General features: G+C 38.3%; 1 protein-coding gene across 1 annotated transcript; it reads right to left on the bottom strand.

Annotated features, from left to right (window-relative positions):
- Positions 1-18,333: 18,333 nt before the first annotated feature.
- On the bottom strand, positions 18,334-19,641 carry LOC141649015 (uncharacterized). Its single transcript, XM_074457718.1, has 2 exons — positions 19,428-19,641; positions 18,334-19,244 (listed from the first exon to the last, which is right to left on the bottom strand). Exons 1-2 carry the CDS (start codon positions 19,639-19,641, stop codon positions 18,334-18,336), a joined length of 1,125 nt encoding a protein of 374 aa, XP_074313819.1.
- Between the last annotated feature and the right edge of the window lie 1,224 nt (positions 19,642-20,865).

Below are 20,865 nucleotides of genomic sequence, written 5' to 3'. Positions count from 1 at the left end.
TTGTCGGGGAGTGGTTTGAGATTGGGGGTGGGTGGTTTAATGATGGATGGAAGGGGTCTCTCAAGGGAAGCCTCTAAAGGAAGAAATGTGGATGGATTGTCATAGGAATAGGAAGAAAAACACGATTTAGTGGGGCTGGAAATTGCGCAGGCTGCGCAGGATTGCGCAGGCTGTGCATTGGGCATGCGCAGGCTGCGCCTCTGCTCGACATTTCGGCCTCAATTTCTTGCACTTCTTTTTCTTCCTTTGATTCTTCAAATGGTTCTTCCTTTTCCAATGCTTCTATATTTTCCTGCACATCATGAGACAACAAAAACCGCAACCCTTCCTTCTCGACATTGTTAGTGAGGGCCACCTCAAGTGGGTCCCTATGACCAATTTGGTAAACCCGATTTGCCAAACTTTCAATCTTGTCAAGAAAGTAGCAACAACTCAAATCATCGGTCTTTTTCATCGTCTCATACACATTATATTTCAAAACTTTCCCTTCAAATTCCATGGTCAAAGTTCCATCATACATGTCAAGCTTGGTTTTAGAGGTTCTCATGAAAGGCCTCCCTAGCAAGAGGGGTGTAGCCTTAGAGTCCGGTTCCATATCTAAAACATAAAAATCGGCCGGAAATATGAATTTATCAACTTCTACCAACACATCCTCTACAAGACCCTTGGGGTGAATTGTGGAACGGTCCGCCAATTGGATCACAACATTGGTCCTAGACAAGGGAGGCAATTCTAAGGTCTCATAAATGGAATAAGGCATGACATTAATAGAGGACCCCGAGTCTAGCATAGCTCTAGCAAAATCTTTGCCTCCAATTGAGCACGGTATAGTTAGCATGCCCGAGTCATCACACTTTTTGGGAAGATTTTGTTTGAAAATGGCCGAGACATGCCTACTAACCGTGACCCTTTCTACTCCTTTCCTTGGCTTCCGTTTAGGGGTGCAAAGTTCCTTGAGAAACTTTGCATACCTAGGAACGGTTTTGATGATAGAAAAAAGAGGGATGTTGACCTCACATTTCCTAAAAGTTTCATAAAGATCGGTGTCTTTATCAAACTTCTTGGGATTTGTGAGGGCACTAGGAAATGGTACCTCCGGTTCATATTCCTTTTCAATCTCTTGGAGTGAATCCTTTGTGTTGGTGCTTCCTTCCTTTCCTTTGTCAATGCTCAAAGGACTCCTCTCTTTTTCCTCATTAGCTTTTGAAGATGATCCTTTCCCTTGTTCAACCACAAGTTCCTCTTCAATTTGATCTTCAACCTCAATAACCCTTTCTTGTGACTTGCCCTTCTCTTCTTCTTGGGAGGGGATTCTAAAGTTCTCCCCTTTCTCAATGTCATGGCACTAGCATTCTCTCTAGGAGGAAATGTAGTGGAGGGAATAGAAGTTGAGGTCCTTTGATTTTTCTTGGCAAGTTCTTGGGCAATTTGGCCAAGTTGGACTTCTAGGTTGGCAACCTTGGCATCACTAACATTCTTATCGGCATCAATCTTGTCAAGCCTCTTGTTTGTTTTGACTTGCTCTTGCAAAATGTTTTTAAGCAAGTCTTGAACACTTGGTTCCTTTTGAGAATTGTTGTTACCTTGATTGCCAAATTGGGATGATTGACCTTGGTTTTGGTTTCTACCTTGGTTGTTGAAATTCCCATTCCTATTTCCTTCTTGATTGAAATTCCCATTCCTATTCCCTTGAGAGTTTGAACCTTGACCTTGTCGGGAATTTTGGTCCCTCAAGTGGTTGAATTGACCATTCACAAAACTCTTGGAGGTGTCACCACCCCAACCAAGTCTAGGATTGTCTCTACTCCCAACATTGTAAGTATTGCCGCTAGGGTCATAATTGTAGTATCCTCCCCCTTGAGGATTTCGAGCATTGTAATTCCCATACCCCATTGCACTTACATTCTCCTTGCTTATTCCTTGCTCTTCCATGATGGGACAAGTTTCCATTAGGTGTGGCCCTTGACAAAAATTACACTCCACATTAGATCCTTATGCTCCTCCTTGATTGTTCCCCACTAGTTGAGCAACCATTTTTGTGAGATCATCCACGGTTTTCTCAAGCTTGTGGGTAGAAGGAGAAGGTGTCTCAATGGAGTTAAGAGTCTTTGACCCTCGGCTTCTTCCATAGTTCCTTGTGCTAGCGGCCAACCTTTCTATGATCTCATTTGCCTCCGCCACGGAATAGTTGTCAACTCCACCACCCGTAGCAGAATTAACCATGATTTGGTATTGTTGTGTAAGACCATCACAAAAGTTGACCAAAAGGTCATCACCACTAAGGCCATGGTAAGGACATTGAGCAACTAACTTCTTGAATCTCTCCCAATACTCATATAAGCTCTCACTTGCATCTTGCTCCGGAGAAGTGATGGCTTTCTTTGCATGGTTATGTCTTGAGTCGGGGTAGTATTTCTCAAGAAAAGCCGCTTTCATGTCCTTCCAAGTACGGATTGTACCCGGTTGAAGGTAAAACAACCAATCTTTTGCCCCATCTTGAAGTGAAAATGGGAAAGCTCTCAACTTAAATTGATCTTCCGTGACACCATTTGGAATGGCACCTTCACACATCATATGGAATTCGGAAAGATGGCGATTTGGGTCATCTCCCACATGTCCATGAAACTTTGGGAGGTTGTGAATGAAATAGCCCTTCAATTCAAAGTTGGCATTAGCCCCCATGGGTGGGTAGGCTATGCAAAGAGGTTGAGTGTCATAATTCCTTGCCCGGAGCTCCCTAATAGTTCTAGTATCATTCGCCATTGAAGGGTATTCCACTTCAATTGGCTCTACGTCAATAGGATCTTCTTCAATAGGGACTTCTAAAGGTGGTTCTTCTACTCTACGTTCTCGTTGTGCTCTTTGGTACCAAGGGTTAGTAAATAACCACGAATAGGCTCCAAAAGCGTCTTCTTCCACGGGAGTTGATTCACCGTGTTGTGGGGAACCAAACATAAACCTTCGCACTAAGCAAACATGTTAGAACTTCCTATTACTTCTAACAACAAGAGGAGTAATAAAACAACTAAACATAAATTCACAAACTCAAGTTCTAGCTATGTTGCCCTTCCCCGGCAACGGCGCCAAAATTTGATAAGCAATAGACTAGGTCATTAATATACTAGAATTAAGCTACCAAATTAACAATTTATAAGCCAAACTATACTCTAGACTACTCTAAATGATAAAGTAATATAGTGCAAGTAAGGGTCGAACCCAAGAGAAGGTCTTTTAAGCTAAGTACTTGAATTGTAAACTATTGATTACTAAAGACAAGATTATAAACAAACAATGGTTATTCACAATGACAAACAATAGAGGGACATAAAAAGGGGGGTTTTTGAGTTGATTGGTGACATGAAACAAGGTGAAATTTGCAATCTTAGTCTAACAAGCAATATAACAAACACTTGGTGAGTAAGATGATTCAATAATTAAGATAACTTGATGCAATCCTACAAGTTCCAACTTTTCTCAAAGCAAGACTCTTTTCTCTCTAGTTTTCATTTACCCAACAACAATCCTCAAGCATGCGATTATCACTATCTAAGCCAACAATGATAATCCTACTTCAACTACAAATTCTAACATTAAACCATGTAAGAATTGTAACCAAGAGCATGAAGAACAAAACCAAGAGGAAAGTAAATGGGATATCACAAAGATATGTTTAAACCAACAAATCCTATGATACAATCAATTTCTACTCACAAAGGTTGATACTTTAAACCAAGATAACAACAATCATGAGATGCTTCAACAAGTTATTACAAAAGCAAGCAACTTTGCAACAACAAGCGATAGATGAATGAAAAAGAGGTAAGGGTAATTACTTCTCACAACAAAACATTCATCATGTCATTAGAACTTAGAAATTGAAATAAATGAAAGAGTAGAGATTAAGGAGTCAATACAATGATAAAGATGGAAACTTGCAATGGATTACACCAAGTAGGGAAGGATTTAGCCTTCCATAGTCTTCAAAACCCAAAGAAATAAAGAAAGATTACAACTTTGCATCCAAATAGTCTTCTAAATTATTACAAGATTAAACCCTAAGAATGAGATTAAAAGAGATGATATGATGGTAGGTGATAATCCCAGGTCTTCAAACTTCTCGGGTATATATAGGGCTTCACGAAAACCTAGAAAGATTTCCACTTAAGAAGCCCACAAACGAGATTAGAAAAACCCGCAAAGCAGAGCTGCGCAGGCTGCGCAAGTACTGTTCCAGCCTGCGCAATAGTGCGCACCTGCGCACCCTGTTTGCGCAGGCTGCGCACTGGCTCGCATTTTGGGATTTCTATTTTCCACGAGCTAGACCTCTTCAATTGCCTTCATTTCTTCTAGTCTTCATTCCTACTTCTCCCAACTTGTTTCCGGGTTACAAGTGATCTTCTTGTGCCTTATCTTGACCTTTGAAAGGTGCTCTATTGCCGCTCGGGTTCCATGCATAAGGATTATGTGCTCAACCGAGTAAAAATGCACAAGTTACCACCATATAACCGATTGCCAATTGTTAGGAAAAGTGAACCAAAAGACCCATATTAAAAGACACGAGGGTGATAAAATCACCCTCTTAGACCGACACAAAACAATGCTATCAACGCATCTCCTTGGAGAGGAGCACTTCCTCAACTCAACACTTAGCATTGTTATTTACTAATCTACCCTTGCTTAACCTAATGATGTACCACTATATATACTCCATTTGTAATAATCAAACCGTCAAGCTTTCTTAGATTAAATCAACTTTCCTTAGATTAGATTAGAAGTAGATTAGAATAGATTATCCTTTAATCTTTCCACAAAATTACACATTAATCTTTCCTTAATTATTGTTCAAGTTTATTATTGAGTAATTCAAGTTTATTATTGGGTAATTAGAAGATCATTTGGGTTTATTGGGAGATTGACAACCTTCCATCAATCATCAAGTACTTCTATTATTCTTTGCATTATTATTTTGGAATCTCCGTAGGTATAATTCTCTTAATCCTTGTTTTAATTATTGTTAATCTTTCTTACTTGTTCATCATGTTTTGCCTTGTTAATATGATTGACAACCTTGTTAGCATGTTAAACTTGATAATGAGTGAGTAGTCTCTTAGCTAGGATTAATGGGTAATTAGGGGAAACCAACATGGTGATTGATTCATGCTTAATCTAATATGTTTACATAATTAATTTGCTTGCTTGTTATGATTTCAACTTATGCACATGTTATGTTTGATGAAATGCGAGCCTATGAATCCTTGCATTTTTTACCCATCACTTACCTTTTCAATGACTCTTGTAAGGCGTAAACTAACTCGAGTCTCATTAGACCATGCATATAGTTGAATAGGAAGGACTAAGTCGACTTGTAGGTGTTGTACAATCTAATCGATTCGGCTCCGGGACCCAAACCTTCTTAGGGATTGTAAGATATACACTAACTCGATCCCATCACAACAATAATTGCTTGCTTATAATTGAGAACATGTTTGTATGATCAACTCCCATGATTTCCTTATGAACCCATGATATCCTAGCATTTTTAGTCGTTTGTTTACATCCTTCCTTTAATTGCTTGTTTTACTCCATTGCTTTCATTAGACTAGAATCTTCAACCCATTACAATTGTGACAACCCCTAGCACAACCATAATTAGATTGAACAATTTGTGTACCCACCGTCCCATGGATCGACCTCGACTTAACCACTAGCTAGTTGTTTATTGAGAATATAAATTTGTTTGATTGGGAGATACGACGACAATCTCGCCTATCAATATGGCGCCGTTGCCGGGGACAGTGTTGTGTATTTGAATTGTTCTTTTGTCTAGTTTTAGTTGTGCTTCTTCTTGAGGAATCTTGGTTCCTTGGGAATTTTATTTCTTGTACTTGTTCTATTTCATATGTTTATCATGTCTACATTCACTTTTTGGCAATATGAAGATGAATCATTTGATAATTATGTTGCAAGATTTGAAGATTATATGACTCATGCTTGGCATCATGGTTTTACTCTTTCAAATTATGAAGCATGTTGTGTTGTTTATAATGGCATGAACCTTGAAACCCGCAACTTGGCATTTCACTTGAGTGGTGGTAGGATATGTGAGATGAGTTGTGAGGAATTTTGGGAATTTGTTAAGTTCATGACCATCCAATGTCTCAAGCAAACTATACATGACATATTTGAAAGTGCCAAGGAAGGTATGGAAGCGATAAAAACCACATTTCAAAAATTCATTGAGGAAAACTATGATGAAAATGAGATTTGTGAGAATGAGAAACCTTCTTATAACCTTGAGCCAACCCACTATGTTCACAAATTTGCCCCTCCTTGGGAAGATGGTGTGCTAGATGAAGAGAGTGATAATGAGGAGGAGTACATTCTTGATTTTGAAACCAATGCTTGGATACCGTCACCTTACTCTTCTTGTGTACAAATGAACCCAACTTTCATGGAATTTGATGTTAATGGGCAAAGTGAGAGTGATATGGATGTGAGCTTGAGTGAAAACTCACCCTTTGAGGATGACATATTAGAGGGAGACAATTGTGTTGAACTTGGTGAGCTTTGTTATGACAACCCCTTTGATAATGGTCCTTGTTGGGATGAGGAATATGATGAGGACATTTGGGAACTCCAAATAGACACCCTTAAAATCACCTTAGATGATAATGAGAGTACTTACATTAAAAGTGGTGATTTTGACTATTTGGAGGATAAGTTGAGTGAATTGCCAACCAACTACCCATTTCATGTTCCTACCATCCATCACATCTCTTATGATTTTTGGCATAGCATTCTTGACATGCTTGTTCGGTCTTTTACTTGGGCATTATTTCATTGCATAATCTTGTGTTGTTATCCATGCTTATTTATATCTCACTCCCAAGAATTTGACCGGCTTCTACGTGCTTTAAGTGCTAGTGATAATTTCCTATGAAATTGTTCATTGATAATCTTTGGTTTTTCCTCAATAACCATTAATTTGTATATATGCATTTAGTGTAATTTTGCATTCATTCATTCATTTAATAAATTGCATGAGAGATGAAAGGGAGGGATCTCATATTTTAATTGAGCTTTTTGAAGGAAATTAATAAAATTGAGAAGATGGAAAATGTAAAGAAATGAAGAAAATGGAGAATTTGGGCTTGTGAGGAACTTTGTTATCATTAAAAAGGTGTTGGGTCGAAATTTCTCGAAATATGCTCATCCCGAGTCCAATCCGCGCGGATTGAAAGACAAGAAAAAAAGAAAAGCTCCCTGCCTGAGAATCCGAGCGTATTCTGAAGAAACCGAGCGTCCCCGGAAGGAATCCGCTCGAGTTGAGCTTGATCCGCGCGTCCTGGTACGGGTTGGCAAATTCAGGATGCACTGTGTGAGAATCCGAGCGTCCCGTGTTGAATCCGAGCGTCCGTGCATCAACTTGAGCGGATCAGAGTTGATCCGAGCGGATTAATGCTAAAATCTCACCTTTTCTCATTTGGCTCATGACATGGCTATGTATGCATCCTATCTACCATCTTCATCTCCTACAAAGATTGTAAGAACCCTTTCTTTCTTTATCTCTCAAAGTATACTTGCATTTATGTAGTTACCTCATGATTAAATTCCCTTTCTTCCTACATTAGCAATAGTGTTTAAAATCGGTTTGGGGAGGTTAAACCATGAAGCGACATACATATATAATATAGTTTAGGCTTGCATTTGTATTATATTTCATATTGCATTTACATTAGTTAGTTCATTTAGTATAGTTTGCATTGTATTATATCTCACATGTCTCATATAGTTAGTTGTATTCATACATAGTCACTAATGACCCAAACTCATTTCTCCTACACTAGAAATAGTGCTTAAATCGGTTTGGGGAGGTTTGATCATAGGTGACCTAAGCATTTACATAGACAACATGCATCATATAATATAGTTTAGATTGCATTCATTTGTTATATATGTCATATAGAATTGCATTTAGTTAGAGTATGCATTTATTCATATCATATCATTGCATTTGTACTTCAATTTCCATAAAATCAAAAAAATCCAAAAACATGTTTTTCTTTTTCATTCCTACTCCTACATGTACATTGAGGACAATGTCCAAAATAAAATGGGGGATGGGAATTTATATTCCAAAATGCATAAAAAAATTGAAAAATTTTGAAAAATACAGAAACATGTCTTTTTGTTTCATAAACATAAAACCCATAAAAATTTGAAAATTTGAAAAACCAAAAACATGTTCATTCCTTTATAGTGTAGTATTGTATATATTGTATATACTTGTTTGTTTGTTTGTCTATCCTTTTTCACATTGATCGACTACGCCACACCCGAGAAATGAGGATCATGAAGACCGCATGGTATGATCTTTCCAATCTCCTTTTTCCTCTTTATGTTAATGACTATGTGGCTTTATTTTGATTTATGCGGTATAAACAATGTGAATTTAGGATTGCATTTAGATTATTTGGCATACTAGTTGGTAGAAGCATATGCATTAGGTTGTATAAATGTTAGTTGCATCATGGCATGTAGTTTGCATGGTTAGAAAAATTTTGTAAAACCGTCTATTTGGGAAGCTTGACAAGTGTATATAAGGCCCTTGTAAATAATTTTTCTTCTTAAGACTTTGCTTGATAGAATACTTGTAAAACACCCTAGGATGTGTCATGCTAGTATCCTTTGACCCATGGATTAAGGCCTAGTCAAGAGTACCTTGAGGTGTGATAACTCCTTGGCTACCGTTTATTCCAAGGTGACCCTTGAAACCATGCAACCATCATCCACGTTCTACCACAATTTTGTCATCAAAAAGGGAATGGGCACAAAAATTGTTCAAATTTGAGTTCAAGAAATGAAATGAAAAGTGGAAATGTTTTCAAAATGCATCAAAAGAAAAGAGGAGCAAAAATGAAAACTCATATGCTTCAAAAATAAGTACCCTCCCTACAAATGGGGTGACTTTGAAAATGTTCAAAAGAAAATGCAAAAAGTTGAAAGTTGTCAAGTATTGAAATGCCAAACATCAAAAGAAATGGCAAAAAGAAAGTATTCTCAAATGTCAAATGCCACAAGAAATTTTGGGGGGGGGGGGGGGGGGGGACAACAAAAAGCAAACTCCCACATGAAACTCAAAGTTCTATTGATCCCTTTTCCATCGTATCCACTTTTGTGCATAGTAGAGAGGGACGACCCTTCTTCTTGTCTAGGCAAGAAGGGGAATTCCGCGATCCTCCAGTGTTTCTAACATCATAGGGAGTCTACTCTTGACAAAAGCATTTAACGATTGAGGACAAAGGTACCCTAGCTTGACACAACTTGGAGGTGATTTATTGGTATCCTTCTAGGCTTAGTAGTTTGAAGAAACCGTATCTATGATGGAATGTGTACCCTTGAATTGCTTCTCCTATAGATATTTTCCGCCACTTAGATGAGGAAAGTGGCTATTCGTTTTTGTAGATGCATCCATTACTTGTTTTGTGTGCTTTAATGCTTGGATGTATCGCCATTTTGGCAAGCCCCACCTTGCCTTGCAAGAAGGCATCCTACCTCATGGTTGTCTTGTTGTGAGTTGAAGGGGCTGAGTGAGACCCGCTAATTGTCTCACATCGGCTATATTATTAGGATAGTTTAAATAAAGGTCTAGTTCTAGTCACCTCTTTACTCGGGACGAGTAAAGGTTTGGTTTGGGAATATTTGATGTGACACATAATAGTGCACATTTAGTCCCCTAATTGAACTTATTTTGCATACTATTATAGCATTTCATGGCCATTTTATCCGTCAAATCCTTCCTATTTGGTTTTCCTATTACATTGTATATGTTTTGTAGGAAAGAAGATAATGAGGCGGAATTCCCCCTCTCCCGTGCATATTTGGAAGCTTTTTGATGATATTGGATGGACTAGTATGAAGAGGAGGCAAGAATAATGACCAATGATGTAGGAATAAAGAGTATATAGAAAGATCATAGGCTTAAAAGCAAGGATGACGAGAAGGAAGACATTGCAACAAGAAATTGCTCGAAACCCAAACCAAGAGTTGCTCCTTTAGCTCTGAAAGTATGCTAGGTGAAACGGCGTCGAAAAATCAAGTGGTCTAGGCTTTTGAATCACTCTAATAGGAGTCCGGATGAGGAAATGACGTCCGTTTTACAATCCGAGCTCAAATAGACAAGCTGTCCGCCAAGACGCTCGTCCCGAGACCAATCCGCTCGTCCCAAGCTGCAATGCCATTTTTAGAATAGTCTACTCGTGGATATGCGTATCCTGAGCTCAAGATGAGCATCCCAGTCCTAGGATATGCGCATCTCCTTGGAGAGGAGCACTTCCTCAACTCAACACTTAGCATTGTTATTTACTAATCTACCCTTGCTTAACCTAATGATGTACCACTATATATACTCCATTTGTAATTATCAAACCATCAAGCTTTCTTAGATTAAATCAACTTTCCTTAGATTAGATTAGAAGTAGATTAGAATAGATTATCCTTTAATCTTTCCACAAAATTACACATTAATCTTTCCTTAATTATTGTTCAAGTTTATTATTGAGTAATTCAAGTTTATTATTGGGTAATTAGAAGATCATTTAGGTTTATTGGGAGATTGACAACCTTCCATCAATCATCAAGTACTTCTATTATTCTTTGCATTATTATTTTGGAATCTCCGTAGGTATAATTCTCTTAATCCTTGTTTTAATTATTGTTAATCTTTCTTACTTGTTCATCATGTTTTGCCTTGTTAATATGATTGACAACCTTGTTAGCATGTTAAACTTGATAATGAGTGAGTAGTCTCTTAGCTAGGATTAATGGGTAATTAGGGGAAACCAACTTGGGGATTGATTCATGCTTAATCTAATATGTTTACATAATTAATTTGCTTGCTTGTTATGATTTCAACTTATGCACATGTTATGTTTGATGAAATGCGAGCCTATGAATCCTTGCATTTTTTACCCATCACTTACCTTTCCAATGAGACTTGTAAGACGTAAACCAACTCGAGTCTCATTAGACCATGCATATAGTTGAATAGGAAGGACTAAGTCGACTTGTAGGTGTTGTACAATCTAATCGATTCGGCTCCGGGACCCAAACCTTCTTAGGGATTGTAAGATATACACTAACTTGATCCCATCACAACAATAATTGCTTGCTTATAATTGAGAACATGTTTGTATGATCAACTCCCATGATTTCCTTATGAACCCATGATATCCTAGCATTTTTAGTCGTTTGTTTACATCCTTCCTTTAATTGCTTGTTTTACTCCATTGCTTTCATTAGACTAGAATCTTCAACCCATTACAATTGTGACAACCCCTAGCACAACCATAATTAGATTGAACAATTTGTGTACCCACCGTCCCATGGATCGACCTCGACTTAACCACTAACTAGTTGTTTGTTGAGAATATAAATGTGTTTGATTGGGAGATACGATGACAATCTCACCTATCATTTATTAAAGTATGTTTCTTTATTGTCTATTTTATATACATTGCCTCGGGTAACCGAGATGGTAGCATTCCCATGCCTTAAGTGGTCGTGGTAAGGCACTTGGAGTATTTGGGTGTTACAAAGTGGTATCAGAGCGACGATTTTGGAACCTGTAACTAATGAACCCAATGAATCTAGAGAGTCAAATAAAATGAACCCGGGTAGGAGTTGTTAGGAGCTAATGCAAAGGCTTGGGAGACGTCCTAAAGTCGCGATCTCGCCCTACAACTTTGAACCGGTCACTAGGGGGTGTCATGGGATCGCTATGTGTTTACTAATGTTCTATCACGTATGTTGGATAATATGTTGTGTAGCAATGTTGGATGAATGATTGTGGTGGATTGGTGAATATGGTGAAAAAAAAAGGGGGTGAAGATGATGTATATAGTAATATGTTGTGGATGATCATGTTGTATGGTGGAACTAATTTATAATGTGGCAATCTTAGTAACATGAGATTAGGGGATGTGATATGATTATACATGATTTTGTTTGCGTAAAGTTATATACTAAAGTTATATATTTGTTTACTGTTATTTCATATGCACATGTTGGATGAAGAATGTGGTTGAAATGGATGAATTAATTGGAAAAGATGGAGTGGCAATTGCACCAGAATAATAATTTAGTGATTAAGAATATGTTTAGGTGACGAAGTGGAGTTATAATATTGTTGTATTAGTAATATAGGAATAGGATTTGTAATGTAAGTATATTTTGTTTTACGAAAAGTTATAAAGTTAAAGCATGCGGGTAGTACATGATTGATAAGTTGAATGTTATATGAGTATGATGGATGTTATTGTTTGGCTTTTGGTAGGTAGTAACATGTGATTAGGGATAATGGTTTTACAAGTATCGAGTCTCTTTTATTCACTTTGTTGATATTTAAGTTGTTTGAAAGGGAAAATCAAATAGTTATGTTGTTCAATTATAGAGGAGTTGTCTTTAAACTGTTATAACTTGAGATGTATATATTATTTTGATGTGATTCTAATTGGAGGTGATAGCTTGTTCTGTTACGATTCTAACGATAGGTCACACGCCCAAAATGACCAAGAAACGAGTGAGATATGACCGTTTTACGAACATTGGACAGTGCTGAGAAATGCGTAGGGTACTCGATCGAGTAGCCCTTACTCGATCGAGTGCACCCCTTGTTACTCGATCGAGTACCCCTTACTCGATCGAGTTGCCCTAGTATTTTGTTATACAAGCTTCTGACCTTCACCTACTCGATCGAGTAGGCTGTACTCGATCTAGTGACCCCTGTTTTGGGTCATATGCTTATCTTTTTACCTCGTCGCATGTTATGTTTAATTCAAAGGTGTTCTTTTGCTTCTTTATGCATTGTTTTACGTATGTGTTGGTTCTGATGCGTAAGTTACCAGATCTTATGATGTAATGAGTAACACCTTGTGATGGATATGAGTTCGCTGGGGAGGACATGAGTTATATGTGGTTGTGATGGATAGTGGAAAAAGGAAAGGGAGATTGATGAGCTTATCGAGGCAGAGAGCATGTTTTGTAAGATGTGGTGAGTGATATAGCCGCGTGTTGAGTAATGTAAAAGTAAGTGAACATGGATGAGGGGGTGATGTAAGTTTATGGAACGTGAGAATGAAAAGATTGAAACGAGGGATGCGAATGGTGGTAACTTGAGATGTTTAAGGATTATGAAGGGAGATAGTTATAACCGGGTTGGTTAAGAATATATGTAATGGAAAGGTCGTTGTAGATAGATGGAAAAGAATGGTGTATAAAGAGCTTAGATTGAGTTATGCAGCGATGTGGATTTGTAGATAGAGATTTAGTTTGGGAATTTGGATTATCAAGAGGTGAGCCTAGTGTGTAATTTCCATGCGCAATTAACGATATGAGACGAGTTTTGGTTTCTAGAGGAGTTTGGGTTGAACAGTAAACGTTGATTTTGTGGATTGATTAGTGGCAAGTGTGAGTGAGTAGAATGATGAGAGAGGACCCATGGTAACAAAGAGTGAGAAGGTACCGATATGAAGTAATGGAATTTGAGTTTTGGAGCAACGAAAAGATGACCGGATTACCAGAGAGTTAGGTACAGGGGGGTAAGGAGACGAACTAATAATTGGTATTGTTGAGTGTAAAGGAAAGAGAAGGATGAAAGTAAGCTGAGAAAACGTCGAACGAGAGTTAAGGAACATGAAAGTAAGGAATCATGGAAATGTGTGAAAGCATCATGAGAGGATGTGAGTTAATGGTTATATAGGAGATTCAGGACAACATGTTAGCCATGAGTTTCAAGGAATTAAGGGGAGTAAAAGTTGGTAGAGTATTTGCACGATATGAGATTTTGGTGGTAATTAGGTGGCGATACAATTAAAGACAGAATTGGGATGAATGTTCAGGTAAATTTTGTTGATGGGTTTGATGTTCGTCGTTTGGGATGTTAACCGAAGATGGGAAAGAAACCATGATATTTAGAGATGAGTGTAAGAGGTTTGATATACGAACGGTGGTAGTGTTGTGGTGTTGTCACTAGTGGGTAAGGGTGATGATAAGCAGGAAAGATAGCCATTCTAAAGAGGTTGATTTTGTAGAGACCAGATTGATATGTATGGTTGTGAGGAAGTATAAGATGTGGTTATAGGAGGCGGTTGCTAGTAGTTGGGTATTAATGGTGTGGTTACATTTGTCAGGAGGTGATAGTTATGCGAATGGGAGAATGTGTTACGAAGGGCATGCCAGTTAAGATCGGGCGAGAGATAACCTTTATCAAGTGGTAACTTACGTGATCAGGATTGACTAGTTAGATGTGATTACGGGTATATGATGTGTATAAATGTTTGTGTAAGGCTCTGACCTCACGAGAAGTAGTATGGTGTGATAGTTATAAAGTTGTTATCTGAATGTTCTGTAATATATGTTGAGTACGGTAACCTAATGGAATGATATTCAAAAAAAAATAATTTGAGTGATATGGCATGGCTAGTTATACTTGTATGTGTATCCATGATATATGTTTATTCCGTAAAAAGGTATGGATGATATTCATGAGGTTCTTATCTGTTTATCCCGTGTAATATGTTGCGTTGTGATCTAGTAAAGAAGTTTTGAGTAATTTCTCTTGTCCGGGAAGTTATACCGAGTCAGTGTTTATGGGATTGTGCGAGTTGCGATGACTATCGATGTGGTTGTTGTGCCTCGGGTGGTGATCCGGGCACGGTGCTTCGTGTTGTGATGCGGGTATTTTCGCGCTGCGGTGCGGCTGTTGGTGGCGGCGTTACGATGCCGTCATCGGTTGTGGTGGAGTAGGAGGGATGAGTACGATACGAGTTTTAGAAAGTACATACCAGTTATACATAGATTGTTGTTTTGTTTACTGCTGTTTCCTGCGAGTTTCGGTTTGGACATATAGACGGTTGTTTTGTTTATTGAAGTTTCTTGCCGGTTTCAGCTTGCGAGTGAGGGTAGAGTATGATATGAAAGAGAGTTGTGTATGCTTCCGTTGTTATCATGATATAGTAATATTCTGTTGATGGGACACCGTTGCGAGAGGTTGTTAAAGTACTTGTGATCTTCTTTTAGAGGAGGCATTGGTTGACATAGTAATGACAAGTTATTTGTGGAACATATGTTGTACTGATCTGGAAGATGCAGATGGTTCATAATCTTTTATTAGGACAGTGAGTATAGGGTGTTGTAAATTAGCATCATGTTAAGTTGTGGATGAGTTGTGGTAAAAAAAAAGGGAGAGCTTGAGGATCTAGTGAGAGTGTGTGTAACAATTGTGGATCGTGAATTATGATTATGGAGATAAGCGCATGTATAGAGGAGTATGTCATTTTGTGGTAATGTTGAAGAGTTAGTGTGGTGATTTTGCTGAGGATTTCATGGTATAGATTAGAAGGAGTGCAGAATGAATTGAAGAAGGGGGACAGTTAGAGGAAGAGAGACCTTGATATAGGAATGCTCGTAGGTGTTGTGGTTCTAGTCGGTTATCGTTGACATGCGGTAGTGATGAGGACTTTGGGAAGTATAGCAAAGGATCTAGTATTAGTGAGTTACGAGGACGTAACTTTTATCTTAAGAGGAGTAGGATGCGACAAAGAGAGCTGGATGATTATACATATTGCGGTATAATTGGGAATTTGAGCTTTGGTGTAGAATAAAGGATGGATTTGTGTTGTGGTTGATATTATTAAAGGTCATGGTCGTGCTTGTAGTAGTGTGATGTTTAGAAGTGTGAGAATACTTTGATAGTATTGAGAGTTGGATGATGATGTTTATGAGTGTGAGTAAACTTCGAGGACGAAGTTCATTTTAAGGGTGGTAGAATGTAACATTCCGTTTGGTGGTTGATCTTGCTTGGTGGATATTCTTGATATTGTATTTGCTAGTGGATAATATGTTTGTGGGACGAAGCTAGCGGCGTTGGTGGATGATATTTGGAAGTGTATGGAGTTAGTGTCGACAAACTATAATGTGGTGGATACGATATCGTGAGCCATGTTGTGGAGGTAGGCATAGTTGGTGGAGTTGGTGTTAAGAGTTCATGTTTTATAGGTTGGGTTTGAACTTCGGGGACGAAGTTCGTTTTAAGGAGGGAAGGCTGTAATACTACGGTGTTATATGCTGTCGGGTACTCTATCAAGTGGGGTTTACTCTGTTGAGTAAGTATGTTTGATTTACGAAACAATGTTCTGTTGAAGGGTACTCGATCGAGTAAGTTGGGGACTCGATCAAGTAAGGGTCACTTGATCGAGTAAGTTATTTACTCGATCGAGTAAGTTGGTTTTTATGGGTATCTCGTCGGGTTTTGATAGCAACGCGAGATTGGTATATAAAGGATTGTTATCAATTTCTTTTTACTTTTACATCATTCTAAGTTTCACAAAAGAGAAAACAAGGTTACGTAGCTCTCCTCTCTCACATTGCTATCAAGTCTCAAGGCGTGTGTCGTCGGAATCATGAGTTCTTTACGCCGTTGAGACCGTCGCTTTATGGGTAAGATCCTAGTATAGTTTTTATGTTGTTTTATTGATTTTGGTTGAAACTCTAATTGGGTAATTTGGGGGTTTGGGGAGTATTTTGATATTAGATGGTGATTGTATGATTGTATGTTTGATATGAGGTGATTTCTTTGAAGAACGACTTTGATTAGCTGATTGTGACGATCTTGGTGATTGCTTTTCCAGGTAGGGTTTCCCTACTCAGTTATTGTATAAATGATTATAAGATGGTGTTTTGGTTGAGTGGCATGATGATTATATCGTACTTGGTATTGGCATTGTTTTGAATGGATATGGTGATTGGTTGTTGTTGATTGTCTGTGCTTCTCGAGGTGCGCCCTCGGCTGAGTGGAGTCACTTGCGATAGTGGCTTCACGACCTTGATTCGCCCTCTGTGGAACCCGCCACAGAAGGGGATGTGCACATTAAGGAACATGGGTTATTCGCTCGATGGATATGAGCGGGGTTTAGGTGGGAATGGCTGCGGTCCCCCACTGGCGGTGAGGAATATCTGGTGCGATGGATATTCTGTCAGGGCTACACACTTTAGTGTGTAGTCAGATGATTGGTGATGTGACGGTGTTGGAGATTGTGATTGTGCATCTGTTGTTGTTTATCTTATATTGTTTATGCAGTAACTGACCCCGTTTAAATGTTTTAAAACTGTGGTGATCCATTCGGGGGTGGTGAGCAGTTGTCTAGCAGGTATACTATGGATGCGCGCGGGATTAGCTGGGGATGGAGTCGCCACGAGTCTGATAGTAGTCTTCCGCTGTGTTGTCATGAGATCTTTTGTTACTTTAGTTTTAGTTTGGTTTTAGAACAGTTGTACTTTACTTTACAGTTGGTTTTGTTATGTAATCACTTAAACTTATTTATTAAAGTATGTTTCTTTATTGTCTATTTGATAAACATTGCCTCGGGTAACCGAGATGGTAGCATTCTCATGCCTTAAGTGGTCCTGGTAAGGCACTTGGAGTATGAGGGTGTTACAACCACCACCACCCTCCTCTCCTTCCGACCACCACCATCTCCGCCCCAGGTATTATATGTCCTTTCTCTCTTCTTTTTCCTTTTGCTTTTGCTTTTGCTTTTTCTTTTTCTTTTTCTTTTCCTTTTCTTCTCTTTATTGTTTTTCTTTGTATAGGTTGTTGCCGCCCTCCACCGCCGTCCACCACTGCCCGTCACCGCCGCTGCCCTCCACCTTCTTTCTCATCCTTTCTTTTTACTTATTAGTGAAGTTAATTAGGTATTTTTTAATCTCCTTTTAATTAATTTTTTTGTTTAATTTGCTTAATTAGTAGTAGTTGGTGTTGATGCATGTTGAATTAGGATATAAGCCATTTTGTTTAAATATTTTGTGAAGTGTTAAATTTTGTGTAATAGTTAGTAGTTAGTAGTAGTTAGTAGCTTAATTAGTAGTAGTTAGTAGTACTTTTGTGAATTAGGATAGAAGCTTAATTAGTAATAGTTAGTAGTAGTTTTGTGAAGTGATAAATTTTGTGTAATGTTAATATTTTTAAACTGATAATTTGACTTAATGTTAATTAGATTAGATATTTAAAATGAAAAATTAGTCATGTTACTTAGTTTTTGTTAATTGACATTATTAGGAAAGTAGTCATTGTTGTATGTTTTGTTTTTAGTATTATTGAAATTAATGTTCATATTGACTTAGTACCCGTTCAAAAATTACTCATTAGGAGTAATTTTTGAATAGTCTCCGTTTTGGGACTGTCTTTGTACGTTTCAAGTCACTTATTTTTTTTTTTTGGTGAAATGCAAGTATATTATAAAAGAGATATCAAAATACAAAGTCCATATTAGATAATTACATAAGATTTTTCTTTTCTAACCAAGTTATATCCATGATCTTCATGTGTAGTCTATCCTTGCTTTTTAACCGCGTCTTTATATCAGTCATGATCAGATTCGCCACCTTCACAGGCAATAGAATGGCCTTCTCCATTCTGCTCCTGTTCCTCTGCATCCATACCTGATACACAGCCCCCATCACCAAAGCTATCTGCACTCCCCTCTGAAGTTTAGTCCCATTTCTCTGGATGCACCAGTCCATGACATCTGTGACAGGGAAGCAGCTCCCAGTGCACTGATTTATGGCCTGAATAACCTTCCTACTGTAAACACAAGCAAAAAATAAATGATGTTGTGTTTCAGTAGCCTGCCCACAGAGCCAGCATCTATCCTCAATATCCACCCCAAACATGATAAGTCTGGCATTAGTATGAAGTGCCTCATGTGCCCAAAGCCAACCCACAAAATTATGCTTAGGGATACTCCAACTGCTCCACACTATCTTCCTCCATCTGACCTCTGGTTTAGCTCCCCTCAACCATTTATAGCAGCTCGAAGGAGTATATCCCTCAGGTCTATGTTGCCAATTCCCATTAGAGTATCCTGCAGCTATCTCATTCTTCACTCCACATATGCGCCTCCAAACCCAACTAGAGTTTGTACTAGGTTTGTAATCTAACCAACTCTTCCCCTTCAGATAATTCGAGTTCACCCAGTGAACCCATATGGTATCCCTCTCTTCAAACACCCAGTCAACTAACCTGCCAACCAAAGCTTTGTTCCAAGTTTTCTGGTCTCTAAGGCCAAGGCCTCCTTCCTCCTTTGGTCTACACACCTTGTCCCAAGCAACTAAAGGTGATTTCCTAAACTCAGCACTACCATCCCATAGGAAATTCCTACACACGGCTTCAACCTTATTAATGACCCCTTTTGGAAGAATGAATAAAGATGCCCAATAGGAACAAATATAAGTAAGCACTGACTATACCAGTGTCAGTCTGCCAGCATAAGAGAAATTCCTAGCACCATAGTTATGGATTCTGCTGCAAATATTTTCCACTAAACAATCACAATCCTTTTTCCTTAGCCTTGTGGTCTGAATTGGCATACCTAGATATCTGAAGGGCGGCTCCCCTTCACTGAAGCCTGAGACACTCAATATATCCTGCTTGAGTGAGTCAGACACTCCACTGAAGTAAGCATTGGATTTACTTGCACTGACCTTCAAGCCCGTGGCTTTGGAAAAAGTAGCAAACGACTTCAAAAGCAACATCATTGAGGACGCATCCCCTCTGCTGAACATTAAAACATCATCAGCAAACATTAGAAAAGAAAGGGTTGTTAAGCGGAATCGAACACAAGATCTTCTCAAGTCACTTAGGTAGTAAACATGTATTTGTGATCTATTAATGAGGAAAGAGCTCGGTGACAATTCCTTTAATGTTCTCTGAAAGCATATGTGGAGTAATTATTTATTCTACATTGTGTATTTGGAAAACAGAGGGGAATTGCTGCTGAATTTTTTCCTCATTAATAAATCACAAGTGTGTGTTTGCTAGTGACTTGAAACGTACATTGATGGGTTTAGGTTGGAGTGATAAGGACCCAATTCAAAAAAACAAAGATTACTTGTTGACAATAGTTATTTGTTGGTGATAATGTTTATTGAGTATTATTTTTGGTTGTTATTGTTTTTTTATGACATATATACAAACAAATTGAATTGTAAATAAATAAAAACATGAAAAGATTAGAACGACAATGGATGTATGAAAGATTAGACGAAAAAAAGAAACCCAAGCGTGAATTTGCAAAGGGGGTGAAAGAGTTTATTGACTTCGTGGAACAAAGTAGTATGTATAAGAATTTTGGTGAAATGAGGTGTCCATGTAAGAAATGCAATAACAGAGCTTTTAAAGGGAAGAAAGAAGTTCAAGATCATCTTTGGTCGAATGGTTTTGCCGATAATTACTATGTATGGACGTATCACGGTGAGGAAATGCCTACCAAAGGAAGTTCAAGTAGTATCGTAATTAGTGAGAATCCTTACTGGGAGCTCGTGGAAAATGCATTACGTGATAATGTTGAACAAATATTGGAGGAGCAACTCAATCCCGACGACCTTAGCGATAAAGAAGTGCGTTATAAAACCCCAAACCCTCAAGTTTCATCCTTCTATAAAATGCTAGAAAAAGGCGAACAACCAGTGTATGAGGGAAGTAATATGAGTTTGTTGCAAGCGGCAGCTAGGTTGGTAGCACTCAAATGTGAGAATAATATATCTCTTAGATGCGCGAATGAGTTTGTGTCGTTCATAGGTGACATTATTCCAAACAATAATGAAATGGCGCGCAATTTTTATGAGATTAAGAATGTGCTTAAGGGAGTCCAACTACCCCACGAGAAGATTGATGCATGTCCTACTGGATGCATTCTTTTCTTGGAGGAAAATGCTAATCTTGAGGAATGTACAAAGTGTCATGCATCTCAGTATAAAAGTACAAAAAATTCAAGTGGGAGGCGAATTCCTTGTAAACTGTTAACTTAT

This window comes from Silene latifolia, chromosome 3 (genome assembly GCF_048544455.1).
Source record: "Silene latifolia isolate original U9 population chromosome 3, ASM4854445v1, whole genome shotgun sequence".
In the NCBI taxonomy this organism is placed as follows: Eukaryota; Viridiplantae; Streptophyta; class Magnoliopsida; order Caryophyllales; family Caryophyllaceae; genus Silene; species Silene latifolia.
This window is presented reverse-complemented; position numbering and strand designations above follow the sequence as displayed.